Source organism: Carex rostrata, chromosome 20 (genome assembly GCF_964058835.1).
Source record: "Carex rostrata chromosome 20, lpCarRost1.2, whole genome shotgun sequence".
In the NCBI taxonomy this organism is placed as follows: Eukaryota; Viridiplantae; Streptophyta; class Magnoliopsida; order Poales; family Cyperaceae; genus Carex; species Carex rostrata.
The window spans coordinates 7,527,417-7,553,999 of NC_135937.1; the positions used below are offsets into that span (position 1 = coordinate 7,527,417).

Here is a 26,583-nt window from a genome sequence, read left to right on the forward strand (position 1 = left end):
ATGGCAAACATGCTTTCATTTGGTTAGACAAGGGATAGGGGGTATATATACTTTGAAATGTGTCTATTCTTATTTATTTCAAATAGTTTCTAAACTTTATTTTGGTTGCTAAGATGTTTTTGGCATTTTGATAGTAAATATTTATTACCTTTTAACAAAAAACAACTATAGGTATACATAGGGGTGTCAATGGGTACGGTACGGGTCGGGTGGAGACATTTTCATACCCATACCCATTAAAATTGACCTTACCCATACCCTACCCATACCCATTAAAAATTGATCTTACCCTACCCTACCCTTACCCGTTAATATTATCGGGTAACGAAACGGTAGCGGGTGAATAACGAATAATACTAGTATAATAATTAGTTTTATTATATTTTACAAATTAAACATCAAAAACTCATTCATTTTAACACATATATAATTGCATTTCTAATAAAAAATAAAATAAATGTGCAATTAATTTCAACTAAATTATTTTTTATAAAGAATAAAAATTTAAAAACACAAATATACATTTAAGTGGATTAGAAATTGAATTAAATATACATTTAAGTGGGTTGGAAATTGAATTGAATATATATTTGAATTTTATAATTACCCTATAGGGTAACGGGTACGAAATAGTCATTACCCATACCCTTACCCATTTATTTAACGAAAAAAAATTCTTACCCATACCCATACCCAATAAGCTAACGAAAAAAAAATCTTATCCATACCCGCCTTATCGAATACGATACGGGTCGAGTAAACGGCTAAAAAGGTACCATTGACACCCCTAGGTATACATTGATCATTTGGAATGAAATAAATTGTTAAATTAATTCCAAACTTTCTCCTTGAACACAATTAAAGAATGATGATTTAATTCTGTGGAGATGGACAATCCATGCATGATAGAAGTATTTCCAAGGGCATTTAATAGTTTTTTATTCACAAAAAATTGTAGACCTTTGCTCACAAGGAAAAAAAGTTTGTAGACCTCAACGGCTTAATTAACCACGTCAGAGATTACTTGAAACAAAATTTATCTACACGGTCACACCAATCTTTTAAACTTACCTCTATGTTTTGGTCAACTACCAACGGCTATAAATATGACCCAGGCCAAGCCATCAATTCACCTCAAATCCATTCCATCCTCATTCCAAGTTCAAACATACAAACAAAAGAACCAGCTAGCTAGCTAGAAGCAAAGTGTTGCAAAACCCTAATATTTGAATCTCCACATCTTTCAAAACCAAATGGAGCCAACCGAGTCAGTTGGAGCTCCAGGAAGCTCATTGCATGGTATGACCGGCAGAGAACCATCTTTCGCTTTGTCAGTCGACTCAAAGGAACAGTTGGATCCAAATGTCGAATTCGACCTTCCGGTTGACTCAGAGCACAAGGCCACCGTTTTCAAGCTTTTCTCTTTTGCCAATCCACACATGCGCACATTTCACCTCTCATGGTCATCCTTCTTCACTTGTTTCGTCTCAACCTTTGCAGCAGCGCCACTTGTGCCCATCATAAGAGATGACCTGAGCCTCAAAAAGGGGGATATTGGAAATGCGGGTGTTGCATCAGTGTCTGGTGCCATTTTCTCGAGGCTCGTAATGGGTGCAGTCTGTGACTTGTTGGGCCCGCGCTACGGGTGCGCTTTTCTCATCATCCTTGCTGCACCGACAGTCTTCTGCATGGCGCTTGTGTCATCTGCAGAAGGATACATCATATTGAGGTTTGGCAACCTGATAATTTTTCATGAATGTAATATGTTTTTAGTTCGTGGCTGCCCATTCATTTGTTATTTTTAGTTAAAGAAGTATATATATGATTAATTATATTTGCATACATTTTCTTTAATGAAAAGAGTCAAAAGACTGATTCAAAACAAATCAGAGGTTATCTCAAGTAACTAATATATAATCTGTAGTAACTAGTAAATGCAAAAGTGCAACAAGTCATTCACTATTTAAATTAAAGCTGTCTAATTAAGTTAAATAGTCAGATATGACGCTAAATGAACATTTGTATATGTTAATTTCTCTTGCATAGGTTTCTAATTGGATTCTCACTGGCCACATTCGTGACATGTCAGTACTGGATGAGTACAATGTTCAACGGTAAAATCATCGGCACGGTTAATGGAATAGCTGCCGGGTGGGGCAACATGGGAGGTGGAGCAACACAACTAATCATTCTCTGGTTTATGATGTGATTAAAAAGGCAGGTGCCACATCATTTGTTGCATGGCGCATTGCATTTTTTGTGCTTGGCTTTCTCCATGTCCTTGTGGGGATCTAAGTGCTGACACTAGGTCAAGACTTGCCTGATGGAAATCTTAAAACTCTTCAGGAAAAAGGAGATATGAACAAAGACAAGTTCTCAAAGGTACTAATTAATTGAGTTTTTTTATTGCACTATGTAGTGTCTACTTGTATTAATTGATTCCATGAATTACCAATGGATTGATACATCAAATTAATGAATGAATTAGGTTCTCTGGTATGCTCTCACAAACTACCGCACATGGATATTCGTGCTGCTATACGGCTATTGCATGGGTGTCGAGCTGACAACAGACAATGTCATAGCTGAGTATTTCTATGACCGATTTGACGTAAACCTCCGTATTGCTGGTACCATTGATGCGTAGCCCGTCCACTTGGTGGGATTATATCAGATAAGGGTGCTGCGTACTTTGGCATGCGGGGTCGCCTGTGGAACATTTGGATACTTCAAACACTTGGTGGTGCATTTTGCCTCTGGCTTGGCAAAGCTGAATCATTACCAATCTCTATTGTTGCCATGGTTCTCTTTTCAATTTGTGCCCAGGCAGCTTGTGGTGCTATCTTTGGTATTCTCTTCACTCTTTCATATCATATCCTATAATAATTTGTTTCATTGAAACATTTTGTGAAGTACATAATTATTTTGAAGATCAGGAAACCCGAGCAAACACCGCCATCTGTTACGAGTGTAATTCCCTACTATGCAGTCATGAAGAATATTAATAATAGACACAATTATATATATATTCTTCAAAAAAATGCCTTTGATTTTATCACCATCTTTTATATTGATAAAACATCGATCTTTTTTATGCAAACTGCATTAAGTAATTGTATTTTTTTTTCTTACAACAGGTGTAATCCCCTTCATCTCACGCCGATCCATCGGTATTATCTCTGGTATGACAGGAGCAGGTGGAAACTTCGGGTCAGGTCTTACTCAGCTTCTCTTCTTCACCAGTTCTCGGTACGACATCGCTGAGGGGCTAATGCTAATGGGCATCATGATCATGGCATGCACAGTTCCTGTTATATTCATGCATTTTCCGCAATGGGGGTCAATGTTTCTACCACCATCAAAAAGCGCCCAGGAGGAGCATTACTACGGTAGTGAGTGGAATGAGGAGGAGAAAAGTCAGGGCTTGCACCATGCCAGTATAAAATTTGCAGAGAATAGTCGGTCTGAGAGAGGAAAGAGAAGCGTAGCTTCTGCCCCGACTCCACCAGGATACACACCTGAGCATGTTTAGAGTGCTCTTGCCATGCAACTTTATTTATTATTTATTTTTTCTCAAGTTTTGTGAGCTAGATGCTCGCTGACGATTGTATTGAATTTTTTCTTTTCCAATATACAAAGAGTACCTACTTTAATTACATTAAGTATTACAATTACCCTAATAGTAAAAAGTGCTGGCATGCTACCTTAAAAAGTATTATTTAATTATATGATTGCAATATTTACATGTATAGAGGGTTGCGTATGAAATAAATCAATTTTTTGTATCTGTTCTTTTGTTGTAAGGTAAGACGATAGAAATCCCGAGGGTCTTGTTTTTCGTTGTCTATCTTTTCATGCACTTGCTTTACATCTTTGTTTTCATATCGGATGAATGTATGTAAGTATGTTTTTTACTCAAAACAAAGTATATATGTTGTATCTGTTAGAAATCGACTTGTGCTGTATTTTCTTTCAATAATTATAATAATTCTTGATTCTAAAAAAATATATACATATATATATATATAATAATTCTTACGGTGCACCCAAAACTGGGCGAAACCCAAAGTACAGGAATTGGATGCACGGGGAAATCACAAAGTCAACAACTTGAAAGCCCAAAATTAACAGATTTTAGCCCTTCAAAGGCCCAAAATTAAATAGATTCATGATTTTTTAGCACTTCAAAGCCCAACAGGGAAAGTTTCATGGAGTAAAAACATGCTGCTATACATGGATTAATTTTTTTTTTTTTTTTTGACAAAAATACTTTGATTACTTTTAACCGCAGATTCTACATCTATGGGGTACTAATGTAACAAATCAAATAATTGCAATCCGTATCTTCTATTAATTTTAGGCACAAGAATTCAAGGAAACACTTAATGTCAATCACACGAATAATCATGCCGTGACTATAAGTGATGTTAACTGAACGCGCGTGACGTGCTTAATTATGTTTAACTATGTTTTTTTAATTTTAATTAATTTAGTTCATTGAAAATTCAGAAAGAAAAACTCAAAATATGAAAATAATGAAGAAATAAACAAATTAAAAAAATGTTGAAAAAATTAGTTATGTAACATGTCACTTGATTTAGGATAACAAAGTCGGTTTGTGTGACATACCATGATGTGATATTTGATTTGTGTAACAAATCAAATTAAAGAAAACGCTAGACATAACAAACACACGTAGCATGACGTAATGTATCATACTCATGGCATGCCGTGACATGACTATTTTTTCCTACAGGACTGCATATACTACTGCAGTACTCTATTCTATATATGCACCAAATTAATTCATGTCTGTTCTCTCATGTAAGTTAAAAATTTATAATGTTCTTGATTAATCAGACACTAAAATTAACTAATTGTTTGATTCAAGGCCGCTAAATTAATTAGTTTGACTATTTGGTACCAAATCAAAAATATATATATGAGAAAGGTGTGACAACACTTTTTTGCATTATCCAGCACCAATAATTGAGCAATAAATAAATGATATATATACAATATTGAATTGAAAGTCAGACTTAACTGTCTTATCATGAAAATCTAATTGATTTGAAATTAATTCGTCTGATCTGGATATTCATCAACAAGTTATCAAGCTAAAAAGAGAAACTAATAATAAGTCGATTTGTATGATGAGGATAAGAACATTTGCCAAAGTCCATGTGGCCTGTTGTATCCTAGTATTAATCCCTTATCAATTAAAGTGAAGAATATTCATATTTATCAACAGGATAATGAAAAAAATAATTACAATTTAATAAGTAGAGGCCGACTAACAATCGTATACGTACGGAAATATTACGCTCTGGACTTGCATGTATTTCCATCAATTTATACAGGATTCTTACGGATATGAATCATGTATAAAATATTCAAAATTTTTGAACAAAGTTTTTGGTATATATATAGTTTGTGCATGCAGAAGGCCTAATTCACCGAAAAATCATTATGCGTAATACACACACACACACACACACACACAAACACACACTCTCTCTATATTAGAACATCTTTATTTATGAAATTACAAAAGATGATATTTTTCAAACAATAAAAGAAGATGACATTTATTTTGCCACAGCAGCTTTTAATCCTAAATAAATTCCATATAATTAACAACATTTAGACAGATGACACAGATTGTCAATTTAGCATGCAAGACTAATAAATTGTCACGCCAGTATTAATTATATTTGCAATTGCTTAATTTGTAAATGGATGCATGAAGGTGCATGCTTCACACAGGTTGAAAATACCACGTGTATATTGAAAATGAGCAAATAAATTTGATGCGCTTTTAATTAGCGCTAACAATACTATTCATTTTCTAATTTTACATTATTTTAATTGATAAATTTATTATTTTTTAAATATTTATACTTACTATTTTAACACAGGTTGAATATACCTCCTGTATTTAAAAAAAAATGAACAAAATAATTTAAATACTTTTTAAAATATTTATTTGGTGGAAAAAAAAAACCTTGCTCACGTCGTACTATCTTATTTTAACCCAGATTGAAATTATCCATTTCACCATTTCTTGTAGCCACATCACAACATGCTGACAACCATCTCGTCATATCCATGTCACACTATGACATGTTAATGCCATTTGAATAAAATATTTGAATGCCAAGTTGCTGTAATATAATTTTTATGTACTATTCAAATTAATTAGGGAGAAACTGAATTTAAGATGTATTTTTTTTGTTGTTGAAAATGTTTTGTATTTGTATTCAAATATATATGTTGTGTGCCTTTATATTTTTCTATATTTTTGTTTGAATTAGTAGTTTAAATATCTACTTGCTATTTTTATTAAACGAATGAGAAGTGTTACACAAAGAGCAACGTAGAAAGAAATTAAAATAAAATATAAGGAAATAAAAGAACACTATAAATAATCCTCAAAATGTTATAATTAAGGTAGTTCAGAGAGAAAAAAATCTTCTCTTTGGGACATGTCATATATATACCACTATCGTCTATATATTATGCTCTATCCTATGATCATAATATTTATCTCATCAAGCAAGTTTCAAAACCAAATTATTTGTTTTCGTATAAATTTCCGACATTAATTAATTTCTAATGTCGCTATCAATAAAAAAATGGAGGTTAGCGCTTCATTTTTTTCCAATATTTTTACAGAATTTTCTTTTACAATATTTTTACAGATTTGAAAAGAGCTGTCATTATTTTTTGTGTTAAATAGGTGTGTATTTTTAGTTTTTTTACAATATTTTCAATTATTTTTGTATAATTATTTTCTTCTTTTGAATAATTGTGAAATTTAAATAAAAATACATCTTTTTAAAATAAATCCCGGTTTTCCACAACTAATTCTACGGTATGACCGAACACTAATTTTAGCACTCCTATAAATAATCCCGCGTATCCATACCTATGAGTTCTCACTTTTTCAAAAGTGAGTTTCCATACCCGTCAAATCTCATTCCATATAATCCCGTAACAAACGAACATGCCCTCAAACAAGAAACATCTAGTAATAAAGAATAAATAATAAAAAGCTGATCTGCGCATATATATGCCATTGCTATTTTGGTCTGACTTTTATTCATTTTTGTTATATATTTGGTCTCTTTCAGAGAAGTAGGATCCGATCCGCCACGCACATAGATTTATGGTATAAAATTACATATAAAACTGTTCAATTATTACGCATGAATTTGGTGAAAAAGACGGTGACACACAGCAACAAGAAAGTCAAAATAAGAATCGTCTAAAGTTTAATTTGATTTTCCATTAAACGAAAACAAGTTGAGGTTACATAGTTATATATGTTAAGAGCAAACAAAATCCAAATCTCTTAACCTGCTGTCTATGTTTAACTATTCCCTAACTAATATCTAAAAAAACAAAAAAAAAACAGCATCATGCTGTAATGGGAAAGGCAACAATATAACAAAAGTTAACCTACAGAACTTGTTGGACATCGCTTCCAATGACAGTGGGCCTCTTGCTTCCAATGACAGTCTTAATTTGGGGAAGTTTCCATTTTATATTTTTTGGAGAGATGAAGGCGGCTACACCCAAGGTGACTTCCAACCCAACCCAACCATCTCCGGCAATCCCCCCCCAGGCCCTACCCTCCCAGGCGTTTCCCAGGAACATGTTTTTCACTGCTGCAAAGAAGGCGACTACAGAAGGTGGCTGGCAGGAGGCTAAAAAAAGATATCGTTTTCCCTCCCATTGGCGGTTCTCTCAATCTTCAACCAACATGGTGAAGCCATACACACCATACTCAAGGCAACCATCATATGCACGTGTGGTGCAGAACAAACCCTCCTCACCTCGCTCTCCCAAAACCACACCGGGAGCCTACTACTACGTCTCACCCCACAGCCCGACAAACCTGAGATTTCCACCATCACCTCACTATCCGGAATGGCGAGGTCGTTGTTTCAAGTGTTGTAGAACAGGGCACTCCGTGGCTAACTGTCGTTTCCAAAGAAAATGTGGTAAATGTTGGGCAAATGGTCATATTGGCACAAACTGCAATAAGGCTGTTTCAGCAAAAGTAGTAGTGGTACCTCAACCATTTACCAAGGTAGAACCAGGATTTGATGAGCTATTGTCAGATCCGAGGCCATATCCCCAACCTTTGATGCCGGAAGGCAGGCCACAAAAGGTTGACTGTTTCATTGAGCGAGATGAGGATTATTTCATGGAGTTGGAAACTCTCTCAAAGGCAGTGGTAGTTCACCACCTAGGATTCCAAGGGGATCTCTCAGTTGACAACATAGCAAACTATGCTATCAAGACGGGTTTGGTGACAAAAGAAGACATCCATGTGAGTGCTTTGCCAGGGTCAAGGTACTTAATTGGGTTACCACCAACGGTCTCTGTAGAAGCCTTCATCAATGCTACACCTTATGAAGCTTGGGAGGAGGGACTCTCATTCCAACAGTGGACACCGTTGGAGGATGCGGATACAGTGATACCAAGGTTCAAAATTCTCCTAGAATTAATGGGTGTGCCAGCTCTCTTGTGGAGAGAACAACAAATTGTGAAAGCTGTAAGTCAATTTGGTGTGTTTCTAGGCACTGTGGAATCAGAAGACTCTGGTAGTCTCAAATCCTGGATGGTGGCAGTAGGCACAGATGATTTGGCAAAAATTCCTCACACAATTGCTATGCATGTGGGGGGTATGAAATTTCCAGTCACTGTTCGACCAGTCACATGGAAGAGGTCAGTTCTTTACAAAGCGGCAGATTTTCCAACACTTCCGACAAAGTTCTCAGGTCCCTCTATACCGGTTCAAACCAATGAGTCGCATGGTTATGATGCTGATGAAATCATTCCTTTGAGCAAATCGACCCTAATAGAGTTTTGCAAGGGAAAGGTTCCTAGTGATCTGCCACCGGAACTACGCCGGTTTGCAACGGAGCCGGAGAACAACCATGGCAAGGGGTTGCACAATCAGCTACACAGTAATAAGGGGAAAGATCTGATCATGGCTGAAACGAGTCAAATTTGTGCATTAAAGGGACCTGCACCACAGAGGCAACATGGTTCCAGTAGCACAAAGAGGAATTTGTTTCATGAAGGAAAATCCATCTCAATGCACAATATATCCCAAGAATCTCGGGTCAGCTGTACCCCGGGTTTTAATGAGGCGCAAGATGATGTGATGGCTGAGGTTGTAAGCCCAGTTAAGGGGAATTCAGCTAGGCAACAGGAAGTACCACACGATTTTCAGCAACATTTGGTTCTACAGCAGGAGATGCGGCCTCTAAGGCTAGTGCGATGTAATTCCAAAAAAGACTCCTCTGTTTTGGGAGAGCAATCGGCAGTGAATTTGCACCAAGAAAATAAGGAAGGTGCACAAAAGGAAGGCCCCTTAACTGCAGCAGTAAGTGTGGCCAAGAAGGGCAACAAATTGAAGCAAAAGGAGGTAGTCTTGGGAGCAAATCGTGCTCCAGCTGGAATTCAAACAGCCTCACATAATTCTAGCACAGATTTTACTTTGAAAGAATTCAAATTTAAGGCACAACAGAAAAGGAAAAACGTGGGTAATGAGGCTGGGCCTAGCAGGCCTCCTAAACCAATGCAGAAGTTCAAACGGATTGTTGCTGGATCAAATTTGCATCCGCTAAAAATTGTAGGTCCAAAGAAGAAAAGGGTGGCGCATCCACTTAACAGCAAGCCGCCCAAGCGGGCACAAGTTCTGCTCAACCCAGAAGGGTACTATGAGGTTCGGGTTAATTCAAGTCATGTCGAGAACTTGGCGAGTGGCTGTGGCTTCAAGAGTGGCGATGTTCATCACATTATAGCGGCTGATAATGCTGCAAGAGTAGAAGAACAAATGAACCACCAATCTGATCCAGTTAATGAAGAAAATAATGATGACGAGCTTATCGTTGATTCAGATTTGGAGGAAGCATTGGCACGTTTTGAAACGGACCCAGCTGATGACCTCGAATCAGAGGAAGAAAACTAATAGCAATTAGTTTCATATAGTTGTTGTTGTTTTCTTTCAATTTTAAATGACATACGAATTTAACAAATTTAAAGTTTTGTCTTGGAATTGTCGGGGGTTGGGAGATTTAAAAAAATGTGATGTTGTTCGTGATGTAATTAGAAAATCCCGTTGTGATGTATGCATGCTTCAAGAGACAAAATGGAATAAATTAGATTTTAACCTTTATTCCCAGGTGCTGCCAACTTTCTTTCAAAGAAATTGTGTTGCAATTAGTGCCTTGAATAGTTCGGGTGGGTGTTTGATTTCATGGAAAAGGAATTATGAACTCCTCTCCTCTTGGTCTACTCATCACACTTGTTCAGCCTTACTTAGGCAGCCACGCACAGGGGGGGTGTTGTTATTTACAAATGTGTATGGACCGGTAGATGATTTGATGAAACCGGCCTTCATTAGTGAATTGCGGGGCATTCAAAATTTGGTCCAATATCCGTGGGTGTTGGGAGGTGATTTCAACATGGTCCGTTGGCTAATAGATCGGTCGGGAGATATGCGTGGCCTTTCACAAATGTGTCTATTCAATGATTTCATAAGAGATATTGAGATGGTTGATGTAGAATTGCGAAACAGAGTGTTCACTTGGTCGAGCAAAAGGCCTCAGCCAACCATGTCCAAGCTGGATAGGGTGTTCATTTCGACCGAAATATCTACCTCGTTCCCGATTGTCTCTTTGGAAGCCCTTGAAATGACGGTATCTGATCACTCACCGCTTCTATTGAATTGTTCAAAACCTCAACAAATTGGGAGACAAAGCAAGCTGGAGCTGTTTTGGCTCAACCACCCTACAGGCCGAAATATTATCAAGGAGGTGTGGTCAAATGTGCAAGAATTTCCATCTGTAGCTGTCTTCCAAAACAAGGTAAATGAAACTCATCTTAAACTAAGAGAGTGGCATTGCCAAAATTATGGAGAATTGGAGAAGCAACTAAAATTTTGCAAGGAAACCATTCTATTTTTTGACCAAATAGAAGAAAGGCGAAATTTGGAACCATTTGAATTTCGGTTTAGATTAATGGTTAGAGAAAGAGCATTCAAGTTGGCTTGTATATCCGAGGAAAGGTGGAGGCAGAGGTCTAGGTGTAATTGGCTATCGAATGGAGATAGGAATACCCGTTTTTTTCATGCTTTTGCCTCATCAAGAAAACATATAAACAGGGTTAAAAAACTGAATTACATGGGGGCCGAAATAAGTGATGCCAAGTTAGTTGCTGCTGCCTTTAGGGACCACATGAAATCATTGTTGGGTACTGAAATCAATTCCTTGCCCTTCCAGCCGAATGCATTATATACACCTGAAGTGGGTTTAGAGACTTTAGATGAACCATTTACTGAAATTGAGGTGTTCTATGCTATCAAGCAGCTAGCTGGAAACAAGGCCTCTGGACCGGATGGGTTACCAAATGAGTTTGTGCAGAAATTTTGGCCGGAATTGAAGGATAGTATATTGTCAATGGTTCATCTTTTCTATTCCAATAACCTTGAGTTAAAAGGAATAAATAGAGCAAATTTGATAATGATACCGAAAAAGGATGTGCCTGAAGGAGTCGGGGATTTTCGGCCCATAAGTGTGATCAATCTAATACCCAAGATCATCTCCAAATTGTTAGCTAATAGACTTGGATCTAGATTGTCAACTCTAATTTCTTCGAATCAAACTGCTTTTGTTAAAGGGCGACAAATAGGTGAAAATTTCAATACCACTCGTGAGATTTTGCACCATCTGTCAAAGTCAAGTAAGGGGTCAGTTTTTATTAAAATTGACTTTGCAAAGGCCTTCGACTCGGTAAGTTGGGGGTTTCTTTTAAATGTGATGGAGGCAAGAGGTTTTTCTTCAAGATGGTTGGGTTGGATTAGATCACTGCTACAAACAGCAAGTTCAAGAGTTATCATAAACGATGAGTTTACTGATTACTTTGATCATAAGAGAGGTTTGAGGCAAGGAGATCCCCTCTCTCCAATGCTTTTCAATTTGGCGGTGGATGTTTTGCAAATGATGATAGGGAAATTAAATGTTAATTTATCTAATAGATTATCTTTTAAGTTGAGGGATTCGATTATAGCTTTGCAATATGCCGATGACACGGCTATCATTGCTACTGCAGATGAAGAAACTTTGATTTCCCTAAAAATAATTTTGAGAATGTTCACGGCAATCTCGGGCCTCCACATAAACTATGACAAAAGCATGTGGATACCGATCAATATGCAAGAAGAAGCTTGCATGCGGACGAATTTGATTTTGGGATGCCGCCAATCACAATTTCCGACCACTTACTTGGGGATGCCACTCACAGTTAGGGCACCTACGAGAGCTCTATTTATGCCATTGATTAAACGATTTGAAAGCATGTTGGAGGGTTGGAAAGGGAAGCTCCTGTCAAGAGGGGGAAGATTGCAACTTGTTAATTCGGTTCTTTCTTCAATTCCTATTTATTTCATGGCTTGTTTTCTATTACCAAAGTGGTTAACTCAGAGGCTGGACCGAATTAGGAGATCATTTTTATGGGGAAACAATGAAGAAAACAGACTTGGGATTTCTTTAATTAATTGGGATACGGTTTGTTTACCGAAAGAATGGGGGGGGATGGGAGTTTCTAACTTGAGGCTACGAAACATCTCACTTCTCTTACGGTGGTGGTGGAGGTTGTACACTAATTTAAACAGTTTGTGGGCTGAAAAGATTGCTATTTTAAAGAAAAAACCTGATGATCAAGATGGTATGAGAAGGTGGGTTTGCTCAGGTTCTTTCTTTTGGGGCACTTTACTTTCAGTCAATCATTTGTTTACCATGTCTACTGAGTTTGACAGGAACAATCAACTTGTGTGGGCATGGGGATCAAATGGAGTATACTCAGCAAAGTCGGCTTACACAATGTTGGCAGGGGGTGGCAAGATTAAATGGCCGTTTGTAGAAATTTGGAGCTATAAGATTCCGCCGAGTGTGCGCATTTTTGTTTATCTGCTGCTAAGGAATAGACTACTTACTCATGAGGTGATGGTGCGACGAGGTTTTGATATACCTCCCAATTGTGAGTCATGTAACAGGGGGGCAATTGAGTCAACATTGCATCTGTTTTTCCTATGTCCAAAAGCAGTAAGATTGTGGGAAAGGATGGCATCTATTCTAGGAGTCATGCTTATGCACATGGATACAACGGTACAGGGGACTTGGCAAATTTCGGTTTCTAGAGCAGCTGCAGCTGGTATGAGAAAAAAGCAGTGGCAGGTTTACTTCGTCTCAACCTGCTGGTCCATCTGGAAGCAACGGAATAAAAAGATTTTTGAAGGGCAAGAGGTACCGCTTAAGGTAGTAGAGGAAAACATCCTGCAAGATGCAAAGCTGTGGTTGAGACTGTGCTAGAGAGGCCTTCGTGCCTGTTGTTTTTTTTTATTAGTTGTTTGATGTTCTTTTATTTCTGCTTTTCTTTTTTCATTTCAGACACTGGTATGCACTGACAGCCACTGTCAGTATTTTTCAAAAAAAAAAAAAAAAAAAAAAGACAGTCTTAATTTGGAACAGAAAAAAAAAAATATATATATATATATATAGTTGAACAAAGAAAATGTTTTAACTACGGGAAGATCCAATTGACCAATACAATAGTTGAACAAATTAAGAAAAGGATCAGGGGTATAATTGATTAATGTAATGGTTTTAGGTAAATTAAATCAAAAGAATATATGTTCATAACCAACATGACATACAATAGAAGTGTTGTTTCCAGTACAGCAATTGTCAAATAAAGAGCTCAACATGACTATAATTTCAACACCTAAAAACAAATACAGAATAGTTGTTGCTATTTACAAAAGTGGAAAACAACTCCAAACTTTTGAAAGCACAAAAATATAATGCTATAAAAAATAATTTGATAAAATACCGTATAAAAGTGGTTGTGCCTCCAAATCCATTATTGGCTGACGTTTGATCCAGAATCTGTATTTGTAGCACAACTGAATAATATTAAGACAAATTTGGGTTTAAAATGAGGCTCAATTGCATAACTGAAGGTTAAGGATTATTTTTAGAATGGGTTAATATCAGAATTGTGACAACTGGTACAAGTCACTGTTGTAAAATCACACAAATGTCTGAGACAAGGCTCGATTTCTTTGGCATGGGGGTATATGAAAGCTCAAAAGAAAAAAAAAATTAGCCAACTGACACAAAGTGATGCACCACAAAGAAATTCGGAGAGATAGGGTGATAGATCTGACAACCTTTAATAGGGCACTACTCAGGAAATGATGCTGAACTGGCAAAAACCAGAGCAAAGAACTGAAACCCACAGTTTCTGGAAGGGCAATATTGTACGATCAATGTCGCCATGGATCGATATCGTAATAAAACAACACTGTTAACAATCAGGTCACATACAACAATAAACCGAGGTATCGAGAATATATATATATATATATATATACATTTACTTTGAGATAATTTTTTTAGAAAGGAGGTACTGGATTAATGTAAAACGATTTAGTTAACATGTAATTTGTGTTTTGTAAGGGAATATTTGGATAATGCTATATTGTCATTGTATTAATTAGTAATGTTTTTTCCTTAAATTAGTTAGTATGATTATTGGATCTCTTCTAGTTGATTTATTGGCCAGCAAATTTAATATGGCGGTGGCTGGTCACATTACAAAAAAAAAAAAAAAAAAAATCAAGGTCAGATATTGCATAGAACCGACCTTGATAATCAAGTAACCTGAAAAAAAAAGTTTCAAAATCAGCTTCGGGTATATTAGACAGCCGACCCCTGATATTCATCTCTTTTGTTTTGGGTTAACCTGTACTCAAATGCCTTGGACACCTCCACAACAGTCGACAAAGTTCTATACATGTTGGGTCAATTCGGTGCTTATTCAAGCCAACACTTTCTGCACAGGCTGAAAATAGTTTCTGATATTACCAGGAGACTATGCATCGGATGACATGTATGAAGGTGGCATGCATCAGGAACTTTCCCAGTTAAAAGTGCATATGAAGCAATGAAAGTTACCCCAAGAATATCTAATCATATACATAGGATATGGACACTACCGGTACCTCCGCAAATGATGATATTTGGTTGGTTGTACTACTAAATAAGCTTTTGAAAGTGGATAACCTAAGAAGAAGAGGATGGATTGTTGCCAACATATGTGTATTGTGTAGATCGAATGAAGAATCGACGAATCATATGTTCAATGAGTTCAGGTACTCTATGGCCATTTACCACAGGGTCCACACACTAGTACAAAAAACCCCTTCACCGACTGTTAAGAGAGAATGATATCAATGTTTATACTGTGGAGAGAATGATAGGCACAAATTTGCAGAGATACAAGGAAAGATATCTTGAAATTGACGGAAGAAATAAAATCCCAACTGCAAATCAGCATAGAACGTTCATCAACCGGCCATGCAAATGGAACCATTCTCGCCTTTTAATTTATTTCTTCTGTTTATTTTTTGGTTTTCATTAGCCTTATTTGTTGCTTTCATTTACTTATTTCTTGTTTTCATTTTGGCTCAAATGTTTTGAGCAAGTCACTTTCCATTTAAACATTGTTACAACTTACATACCCCCTGTAACTATTCATATTAGAGACGATGTCGACTACTTTCCAACTTGTTTTATGGACATGTTGTCTATTACCTATGCTGAATGCAGTCTATTGTCATTGGTGATGGATGAAATCTAATTATTCAGCTTATGCATCCAACGAGCATCCAACGAGCATCCAACGAACTAATGAAGTCATATCAGTTGGTTCCTGGTGTCTAAATTGATGAAGGAACTAGGAAGCACATGTAAACACAATATTTGTTTCTTTCAAAAAAAAACTCATCAGTAGCATGTCACAAAAAACATATATATATTTTTCATCTAATTGATGAATTATAATTACTATAAATATGGTCGCTGTTATTCACTGCAATGTATTTGCCAAAATTAAAGTGTTACCTTAATTTGTCTCAGACATCAAAAAAAACCCACACAAGTATGCATACATGCATATATGCAAATATTGCAATCATATAAATTACGCTTAAAAAAAAGTAGCATGTCACGACCACTCTAAACATGCTCAGGTGTATATCCTGGTGGAGTCGGGGCAGAAGCTACGCTTTTGTTTCCTCTCTCAGATCGGCTATTCTTTGCAAATTTTAAACTGGCCTCGTGCAAGCCCTGACTTTTCTCCTCCTCATTCCACTCACTACCATAGTAGTGCTCTTCCTGGGCGGATTTTGATGGTGGTAGAAGCATCGACCCCCATTGCGGGAAATGAACGAATATAACAGGAACTGTGCATGCCATGATCATGATGCCCATTCGCATTAGCCCCTCACCTGTGTCGACCCGAGAGCTGGTGAAGAAGAGAAGCTGAGTAAGACCTGCCCCGAAGTTTCCACCAGCTCCTGTCATACCAGATATAATACCAAGGGATCGGCGCGAGATGAAGGGGATTACGCCTGAAGTAAGAAAAAAAAAATACTTAATACAGTTTGCATAAAAAAAAAAATCAATGTTTTATCAATATAAAAGATGTTGATGAAATCAAAAGGTGCAGACATTTTTCTTTTGAGATAACGCACTAGTATGTTCGTAGCAGATGGCGGTGTTTGCTTGGGTTTCCTCAAAATAATTATGTACTTCACAAAATGTTTCAATGAAACAAAATATTATAGGATATGATATGAAAGAGTGAAGAGAATACCAAAGATAGCACCACAAGCTGCCTGGGCACAAATTGAAAAGAGAACCATGGCAACAATAGAGATTGGTAATGATTCGGCTTTGCCAAGCCAGAGGCAAAATGCACCACCAAGTGTTTGAAGTATCCAAATGTTCCACAGGCGACCCCGCATGCCCCAGTACACAGCACCCTTATCCGATAGAATCCCACCTAGTGGACGGGATACTATGTTGGCCATGCCGAAACAGGCAGCAATGGTACCAGCAATACGGAGGTTTACGTCAAAATGATCATAGAAATACTCAGCTATGACATTGTCTGTCGTCAGCTCGACACCCATGCAGTAGCCGTATAGCAGCACGAAGATCCATGTGCGATAGTTTGTGAGAGCATACCATAGAACCTAATTCATGTATTTGATGTATCGATCAATTGGTATATACACATGGAATCAATACAAGTAGATTTTATTTATCAATTTGTCGAGCATATATCAAATTAAGTGATAATAATTTAAACTGTGTGTCATTTCAAATTAACAGAGAGTGCAAAAAATACTCAAATAATACCTTTGAGAATTTGTCTTTGTTCATATCTCCTTTTTTCTGGAGGGTTTTAAGATTTCCATCGGGCAAGTCTTGACCTAGTGTCAGCACTAAGATCCCCATGAGGACATGGAGAAAGCCAGGCACAAAAAATGCAATGCGCCATGCAACGAATGATGTGGCACCTGCCTTTTTTATCACATCATAAACCAGAGGCATGATTAGTTGTGTTGCTCCACCTCCCATGTTGCCCCACCCAGCAGCTGTTCCATTAACCGTGCCGATGATCTTACCGTTGAACATTGTACTCATCCAGTACTGGCATGTCACGAATGTGGCCAGTGAGAATCCAATTAGAAACCTATGCAAGAGAAAGTAACATATACAAATGTTAATTTACCGTCATATTTGACTATTTAACTTAATTAGACAGCTTTAATTTAAATAGTGAAATTAGTCCATGACTTGTTGCACTTTTGCAATTACTACAGATTATATATAATTAGTTGCTTGAGATAACCTTTGATTTGTTTTGAATCAGTCTTTTGACTCTTTTCATTAAAGAAAATGTATGCAAATATAACTAAAGCAGTATTTATTTGCCATAATCTCAATAATTTTATATAGTTAATTAATCATATTTATACCTCTTTAACTAAAAGTAACAAATGAATGGGCAGCCACGAACTAAAAAGTAAAAACATATTAAATTCATGAAAAATGATCAGGTTGCCAAACCTCATGATGATGTATCCTTCTGCAGATGACACGAGCGCCATGCAGAAGACTGTTGGTGCAGCAAGGATGATGAGAAAAGCGCACCCGTAGCGCGGGCCCAACAAGTCACACACTGCACCCATTACGAGCCTCGAGAAAATGGCACCAGACACTGATGCAACACCCGCATTTCCGATATCCCCCTTTTTGAGACCCAGGTCATCTCTTATGATGGGCACAAGTGGCGCTGCCGCAAAGGTTGAGACGAAACAAGTGAAGAAGGATGACCATGAGAGGTGAAATGTGCGCATGTGTGGATTGGCCAAAGAGAAGAGCTTGAAAATGGTGGCCTTGTGCTCTGAGTCAACCGGAAGGTCGAATTTGACATTTGGATCGGACTGTTCCCTTGATTCGACTGAGAAAGGAAAAGCTGGTTCTCTGCCGGTTACGCCATGCAATGAGCTTCCTGGAGCTCCGACAGAATCGGTTGGCTCCATTTGGTTTCAACGATGTGGAGTTTGAAATATTAGGGTTTTGGAACTTTGCTTCTAGTTATTTGTTTTTATGTTTGAACTCCGAATGAGGATGGATTGGATGGCTGGGTCTGGGTGCATATTTATAGCCGTTGGTAGTTGACGAAACAGAGAGGTAATTTAAAATATTGGTGGGACCGTGCAGAGAAATTTTTATTGAAGTATAGGTCCTATAAACTTTTTTTTTTTTTTATTTTGAGCAAAGGTCTAAAAACTTTTGTTGTTTAAAAGTATTGAATTAACGCCCTTTCCGATACCTTTTTAAAAAAAAAGTAAATTAAGGTTAATTTAGGAGGTCAAGCCAAACTATTTTATACTTTTTTGTTATTTGAGCATAATATATATGTTTTTCTTATTATTTGTATGTAGGGATCTCCATTTCCGACCTACTTGATGGTCAATATGGACATGCAAAAGAATTTTAACCTGACTGTTTCATTGTGTTTGTAAGATTTAGTTTGAAATTTAGTACTATATATATGAAGATTTATTATACATGACTTAAGTCTAATTATATAATAATTAAGATTAAATTGCATAAATAAATGAAAAATAATTAATAAATAAGTAATTAAGTTATATGAATATTGGGTCGGATCAACCCGTGACCCGCATGGAAATACCTACATAATTTAGCCATAAATACAAAAAAAAAAATTATCATGAGTTGTTCACTCCACATAATTAAATTAATAATCATTATCTGTGTTCAAGAAGAATGTTTGGAATTGATTTAACAATTTATTTCATTCCAAAAGACAAATAACCAACTAGCAAGTTGCTTGTCAAAAGGAATATGTATATCAGAATGCTCAAATACATCAGCAACCAAAATATCAAATTTAGAAACTATTTGAAATAAATGATGGAAGACACATTCAATACTCAAATACATTAGCAACCAAATGAAAGACCTGTCTTTGTATTCAGTTCTAAATTTTCCTCAAATAATTTAAAATATTAAATGAATGAGTTTTAATGGTTTCATAATGAATCATCAATCAAATTGTAAATTGACTCAAATTTAGAACAAATCATATTAAATAATTAAAAATACATCTACATTTCCTAATATGATAAAATAATATTTATCAAATACTTGTATCATAATAAATTGATGTAAAATATATATGTATCATAATATAATTTGATGTACAATTGGGTTTGAAACCCACAAAGTGGGGAAATCATCTGTAATATACACAAGGGTTTGAAGAAAGTTAGTAGGCTAGACCTTCACTTTTCATTTCAAAAATAATTTGATGTACACTACAAGTCAGATATATGTAAAATAATTCATATGTTGAAATAATAAAAAAAAAACATAAGTATTGTTTCCATGAAAATTGTAGTAATACCTGGAATGCCAGGTGACAAAAAGAAAAAGAAAAAAAAGAACCAATTCGCCACATTCAATGGCCCCCATCCCATGAGCATCTCCAAGGATCAACTGCCCTTTTAGTAAACGGGGCCCCATTTAGACCTTCATTAAGCATGCACTCTTTCAACATTAAAACTAGTTAGTCAACCATGCATTTAGTTAAATTAACACACAAAATCAACGTCCATCTAGTCATTGCAAAACTTAAATTTATTATATTGAATTTTAAAAAAAGTTTAATTAGCTGCCAAAAATGTTATCAAGGAGAGGATACCGTATTAAAATATTTTCTAGACAACAAGTGTTAAAATTAAATATACAAGCGAAAATTAACTGGAAATATGCAAAAAGAACATAATTATAAGCAAATTAATTAAGACTAGTTTTTGGTTATGGTTTAATTACGGCTAAAAATGTTGCCCATCAACTTATTAAATTTTCCAGCACTACAAATTTAAAGTTATTGTTTCATGTAATTAAACATGGCAAGAAATTATATGGGTGTGTGTGTGTGTGTATACATGCACGATTTCATATTTTATTTATGTGATGAAACTTTCTAACATAATATCTTAATTTTCTGAATAATATATAATATTACTATAATTATGTGGATCAATTATTTTCTCCGTATGGAGATACGTACGTTCTCTCAAATGGCAGGTCATGATGAGTTGTACCGTACTAAATGTTAGCTTGCTTAGTTAATTATAATTTGATATATTATTTTGATACATGAGGTGTCTGATAGGAATCTGAGTCTTGAATTTATTAACCATCTATTGCCATTACTAATTAGATACATGCAGCTGGACATCTTAATTAGTGATTTCGTAATTATGATTTTTTATGGCAATCAACTGATTATCCAATTTGAACAAGCAAATTAAGAGATAATAAAAGGAAGAAGTGAAATAAAACAAAATTATCATAAATTTATGGTGTTAGAAGAATACTAGTTTTTTTATTCAACATAGGATGAAGAAACAGCTCTTTTCATTTAATTATATATATACAAGCGTCAGATGCATATCTATTAAGAAATCAATATTGCTATTTGCCAGAATTGATTCTAAATATTGTAAGTAATTTTCTTAGTATAATATATATCCAATTAATTCTACGGTTAGCTTCTATATATATCTCTATTCTATTATTAAGCACGTTGGGTATCCGATCCGCCAACGGCTACGATTGAGAGATGAAACTTCAGATTTGATCTCAGCTCTCCAATTACATATTTTGTCTTCTTTTGATTAAATGCATCTGTTTTATGTATAGAAGTCTAAATTTAGTTAAAAACATACCCACCACATATGCTGTCACACGATATGTTACAATTAAAATTGAATAAATTCTTAAATTTAGCATATATTTATCCGTTTCCTTATTATTTTTGTTTCCATATTTCTCCTCTTCAATTGAGAAGACCCCACCTTTCATTTTCTGATTTATTGTTTCCTTACTTCTTCGTTTCTATACGGATCACAGTGAAAATCATTTTTTTTATTTCCTTATTTCTCTTTCTTTGTTTCTATACATATTGGTGTGGGCAATTTAGAATATATTTCCGATATAGAATATATCAATGTGTGTGTATTCTAAATTGGAAACAAAGAGAATATAAATTGGAATGTGTGTGTAAATATATATTTTTCTTATAATATGTGTGTGTGTGTGTATCCTATATACATACACACGATAACACTTTTTATTTATGTTTTTTGATATCATATTATATGTTGATATTGAATTGTTGTATGATATTAGATTCGAATCGAGCTATTATTTGATATCATTGGTACTTAAAAATAAAAAATCATCACATCATCAAATTGTTATCAGAGATCACGATTAAAGTTAATTAAAAATACACAATCATATAAATTTCTATTAACATGTGTTTTAATTTTTAAATAATTATTATTTTCATTGATATATTTGTTTCTTATAATATGTCCCCGTTGCAACGCACGGGTATGATACTAGTATTTGACTAAAACAGAGGTGTAAGCCTCTATTTGATTGATGAATGAATTATTACATAAGTCATGTTACAATACATATCTCAGAAAAGAAAAAACTGAAATGGTAAATATAGGATGCTTGAGTTAAGCTGTCCTCAAAAATAAAAAGGAAAAGAAGAAAGCAAAGTAGAAAATGTAAATTTTGTTTATTCTAAATCCATCAGTAAATGAGCTTCTATATACATATTTGGGCTCCAAGTAACGATTAATTAATTGTGTCAGTTATTAATTAAGGCACCTAATCCTAAATAATTTTACTTGTCACTTAAATGTTGACACTTTGATGCTTGTTTTATTCCGTTCCGGGTTTAGTGTAAAACATGGTTTTCATATCATAAAAAGATAACTATATATGCGATATTGCGATGTTAACATTATGTCGTTTCGTTTAATATTTTTTGAAGAAATTAACAAATTAAGTATATTCCGAATTATTCAAACCTGTCCTTTGGCCCCATTCAAATGTGTCCTTTTGCAGGTAACTGTTATTAATTAGTTAAGAGCGATTGGCTTTTGAATGATTCAAGAGCATCATATATATACTATAATATAAATATATCTTCTCTAAGTCAAAACATACCTAAAATGGTACATGTACTTGCCTCTTGATGATGCATGCTCTTGGCTGATATATAATACAAGGAATTTTCAATCCTAGCTAGCTACTAAATACTAATACAAAATAGGGCAATCATGGATGTGAAAGTACAATATATACACTCGTTTTCGTTGGTTTCCTTTTTCTCAAGAATGTACGTCTCTAAAGATGTTCACATGATATATATGATAAATTAATGGTGATATATATATATAGGGTCCGGTTAATTTGCTGCCGGCAGCATTTTAGCCGGAGGTACTGCCACTGTTTTTTCTATTTTTTGATGTTCAAATGACAAATTTAAACCGTTAGATGTTTAATCTATATTATAATCTACTTGGAGACCAAATTTTATATGTTTTGGAATTTTTTTACTATTTATTAAGCTGGTTTGAAAACCGCTGATTTCAGTAAATTTCTGCACCGTAAAAAACAGCGACTTTCAAACCATCTTAATAAATAGTAAAAAAATTCAAAAAAATGTAAAATTTGGTCTCCAAGTAGATTTTAATATAGATTAAACATCTAACGGTTTGGATTTGTTGTTTGAATATCACATATGCTAATATAGCCCCGGAAGCACCTCGGTCGAAGTGCTTCCTGTAGCAAATTAGCTACACTCTCTCTCTCTCTCTCTCTCTCTATATATATATATATATATGATGCAGTACAACTCATTTTTCTTGTGTATTTATCACTATTCACTCCTTATGTAGTACACACGTATCGAATCGAACCTAATGATAAAAAAGAACTATTCAATGAGAGTCATCAACATTGAATAGTGTTTTTTTTTTTTAAAAAAAAATAGTTTTTTTATCATCAGGTCCGATTCGATTTGAGTGCAACTATGCAATGGAGTTTTGGAGGAGACTAAGCACGCTATTGGGTTATGATATTCTCCACAGGGGCTCATCGATCGGTGCAAGATACGGTTTGCAGATCTTGGCAAAATTGTAAGAGGTGGGTGTCAAGAAAGACATGGGGTGTATTCTTCTTCTTAGCATGTTGGATTCTGTGGAAGGCACACAACAGCAAAATCTTTGAAGGGAGTATAACGGATCCAAGATGGGCGGCTGAACGAGCCATGAGGGAAGCTATTTTATGACTACAAAATTGTTGATGCTGTTGTTGATGTTTGATTGATGCTGTTGTTTAAATTTCATTTATTTTACTGTACTAACTGATAGCTTCTATCAGTTTTTCCAAAAACAAAAAGATTATAAAAAAAAAACTAACTAAACTTGATTGAAACATATGTTACATTTTTTTAGATGACATCTCTCAAAAGTCAATACCAACATGAAATCACCTGAAATTATACAAAGACATGCAACTACACACAAATCTCTAATTAATTCTGTTTGGAGCCTATTCAAAATCCGACTAACAATTTTATTGTAAATGTAAAGTTAAAAAATAATCTGAACGCCAATCTTTATATCAAAAAAATTATTATTTGTGACGCAGCGAGCAGCAATTAAGAAAAACTACTTGATTCTAATTTGTCAAGTTGGAAGATATTAGTTTTCTCATGATTTAGCCTATTCTACAGCCTCTTCCTTAACTGATATGCCACCAATTTGATCTTCTTCTTCTAACAAATCACCATTTATTCAAAGAACTGATCAACTTCAGCAATCCAGTCAATGAAATATTCTATACTCAAATTAAATTATCATTAAAACTAGCTAGGAAGATTCACTTTCAACTTAAACTCACGGATTAACTTGATTTCTACTGAATATTGCACATTGGTTCGGTCATTGTTGCGCATCCATGCCTCTTCCATTACCATGGATTGAATAATCTCAGTTATTGCCAAATATAACCTCTGACAAAGGCCATTCCCTCTCAACGTTTTTGTTGGGCCTTACCACCAAGGTCTCGAGCCGCTCGATGACATCTTCAAGGGCGCTGCTCCAGTTGCCAGAATCTGCAGCCAACGCCTTGCTCCAAGGTCCTCTTGGACCAAAATCTTCAATGTCGGGTTTCCAGATCTCGAACACCATTAGGGGTATGACTGCGCAACACCGTCGTTTGCTGCTTACAAATCACGAACGAAATCCTTGTCTTGATACCAACTGGGAGTGAGTAGCAAGAATAACTGCTTTTGCAAACACACTCCAAAGAGAGAAAAAAGTTTTTTATACTTAGATAATTCTAAAAGAGATATATATACATTCAAACATCCCTTAAAGTTAAAGGGCTTCTCTGTGAATTTCATTTTCTGAACTGTTTTGGTCTACTTTCCTTCTTTTTGTCAGTCAGGCTCATTAAATCCTCAACGGCCTGCGTGTCAATGTTTAAACGTGATATAAGAACTCGAACATAATTTCATCGAACTTTAGGTATGAAATAAATAAAACTTCAATATATTAAATGGATCGATGTACATAAAAAGTAAAATCCATTATAAAACAGCAGCTAATAGTATCTGGGTGACAGAGGGTCCAACTCCAATCCTCAGCAGACCAAAAACATTTCTAATAGATAGGTGCATGTCTAATTTGGTTTGTTGTTTTTTCAATTGGTAGGCAGATTCACGCTTAGTTTATATATGTAAGGAAAAGTCAAAGATGTGGTTAACTTGTCTGGAATAAACTCGAAATTCCGACGGTTAGATAATAGAAATGTCCCCCATAGCAGCTTTTGATTCCAAGGGATGGGCATTAGGGGGTGTCAATGGGTCCGATCGATGTTACAGCTCCATATATGAAGTGAAGCTCCGCCATTATTTAACAGTTGCCCCATAACATGCCTCCATGTGATATTTTCATAAATTACTCTCTTTTTTCATACTCATTTTTAGATCCATACGTGTTGTCAGTACGACGATCCCCCATAACTGTTGCAGTGCCATGCGTCAATAATAACTACTGAATTTGCAATTTCTATATATTTCGTTGATTGAAGAATCTCGAAACCCTAGTGCCCATTAATTTGGCATGATCTGATATATATAGTCTACAGCCATTTGCTTGGTTCCTATTTTGATGATGTAATAAGCTAGGTTTACAAACCACAGGCCTCATTAAATTATTTCATGTAATGGTTTTATACTTTTGGAGAAGGAGAAATTGAGAATGCAGCCCCAAAATATGCTGGAAATAGAAGCTACATCCGTAAATTATGCTTTGAGGGCTCAGGCCGACGATCCAGCTCATGTCAAACCTAGGCCTAATATATATATCTAAGCCCACTAATTGCTTAGTTTTATTCACTATCTTAAAACCTTTTTCATGTAATACCATTCACAATTGTATTTTAGCATCTTTTATAAAACATGACCAATTAATTAATACCGCCGTAAGAATTATAAAAATTCACATCATATGGGAGTGTAACTATGCGAGACTTTTTTGGAGAGGGCTATGTGCTCACTATAACATTAGGTGGGGCAATCGAACGGATGCAAGAGACCTATGGCTAATAGACATGGCAAATTTAATGCCAAGAGAGAGGATGCTGCGAAGAATTATCTGGGCTGCTGGAAGCTGGGCAATTTGGAGAGAACGAAATAGAAGGCTTTTCTCCAATAAACAAAAACCGGTGTATTTGTTAATCGATGATACGACCAATGATATCATGCGGTGGTTGCGCCATATTTAATGACTCAAGAGACAAAGGTGGTATTGACCAGGCAGGGAAATTTGTTTCACTGTTGACGGTCCTAGATACTAGTTAGAGATTATTCTAAATATGGCATGATATGTAAATAATTTACTTTTCATCTTTTTACATTTTTGTGTATAAACTTTTTTTCTTGATTAATATATGTTGGCTCTCAGCCAACCTTCAAAAAAAAAAAAGAATTATAAAAATTATAGAAAGATAAAAAAACACTGCACCACTCGATTTCCAATAGAAATATTGAAATGACATATATTCAGCGTATAACAAGAAAGAGACAAAGCAAGAGCATGAAAAGATAGAAAAGGAGAACTTATAGAACCATCGCACTTCTAATCTCCTCAGATTTTCCTAGCACTACTACAATAAAAAGAACAGCTACTACAAATTGATCTATTTCATACGCAACTCTCTAGCTATACAGTTTGCATTA

The 26,583-nt window shown here is 35.4% G+C and overlaps 1 protein-coding gene and 1 pseudogene across 2 annotated transcripts; one reads left to right on the top strand and one right to left on the bottom strand.

Moving 5' to 3' along the window:
* Window positions 1-1,220: 1,220 nt before the first annotated feature.
* LOC144572501 (high-affinity nitrate transporter 2.1-like) lies at window positions 1,221-3,563 on the top strand (annotated as a pseudogene). Its single transcript, XR_013517743.1, has 4 exons — window positions 1,221-1,729; window positions 2,047-2,382; window positions 2,489-2,848; window positions 3,138-3,563. The product of XR_013517743.1 is annotated as a high-affinity nitrate transporter 2.1-like (transcript).
* A 12,222-nt stretch (window positions 3,564-15,785) lies between these two features.
* On the bottom strand, window positions 15,786-18,575 carry LOC144572696 (high-affinity nitrate transporter 2.1-like). The gene is made up of 4 exons (XM_078322356.1): window positions 18,000-18,575; window positions 17,286-17,622; window positions 16,738-17,119; window positions 15,786-16,492 (listed from the first exon to the last, which is right to left on the bottom strand). Exons 1-4 carry the CDS (start codon window positions 18,473-18,475, stop codon window positions 16,098-16,100), a joined length of 1,590 nt encoding a protein of 529 aa, XP_078178482.1. The 5' UTR covers window positions 18,476-18,575; the 3' UTR covers window positions 15,786-16,097.
* Window positions 18,576-26,583: the final 8,008 nt, after the last annotated feature.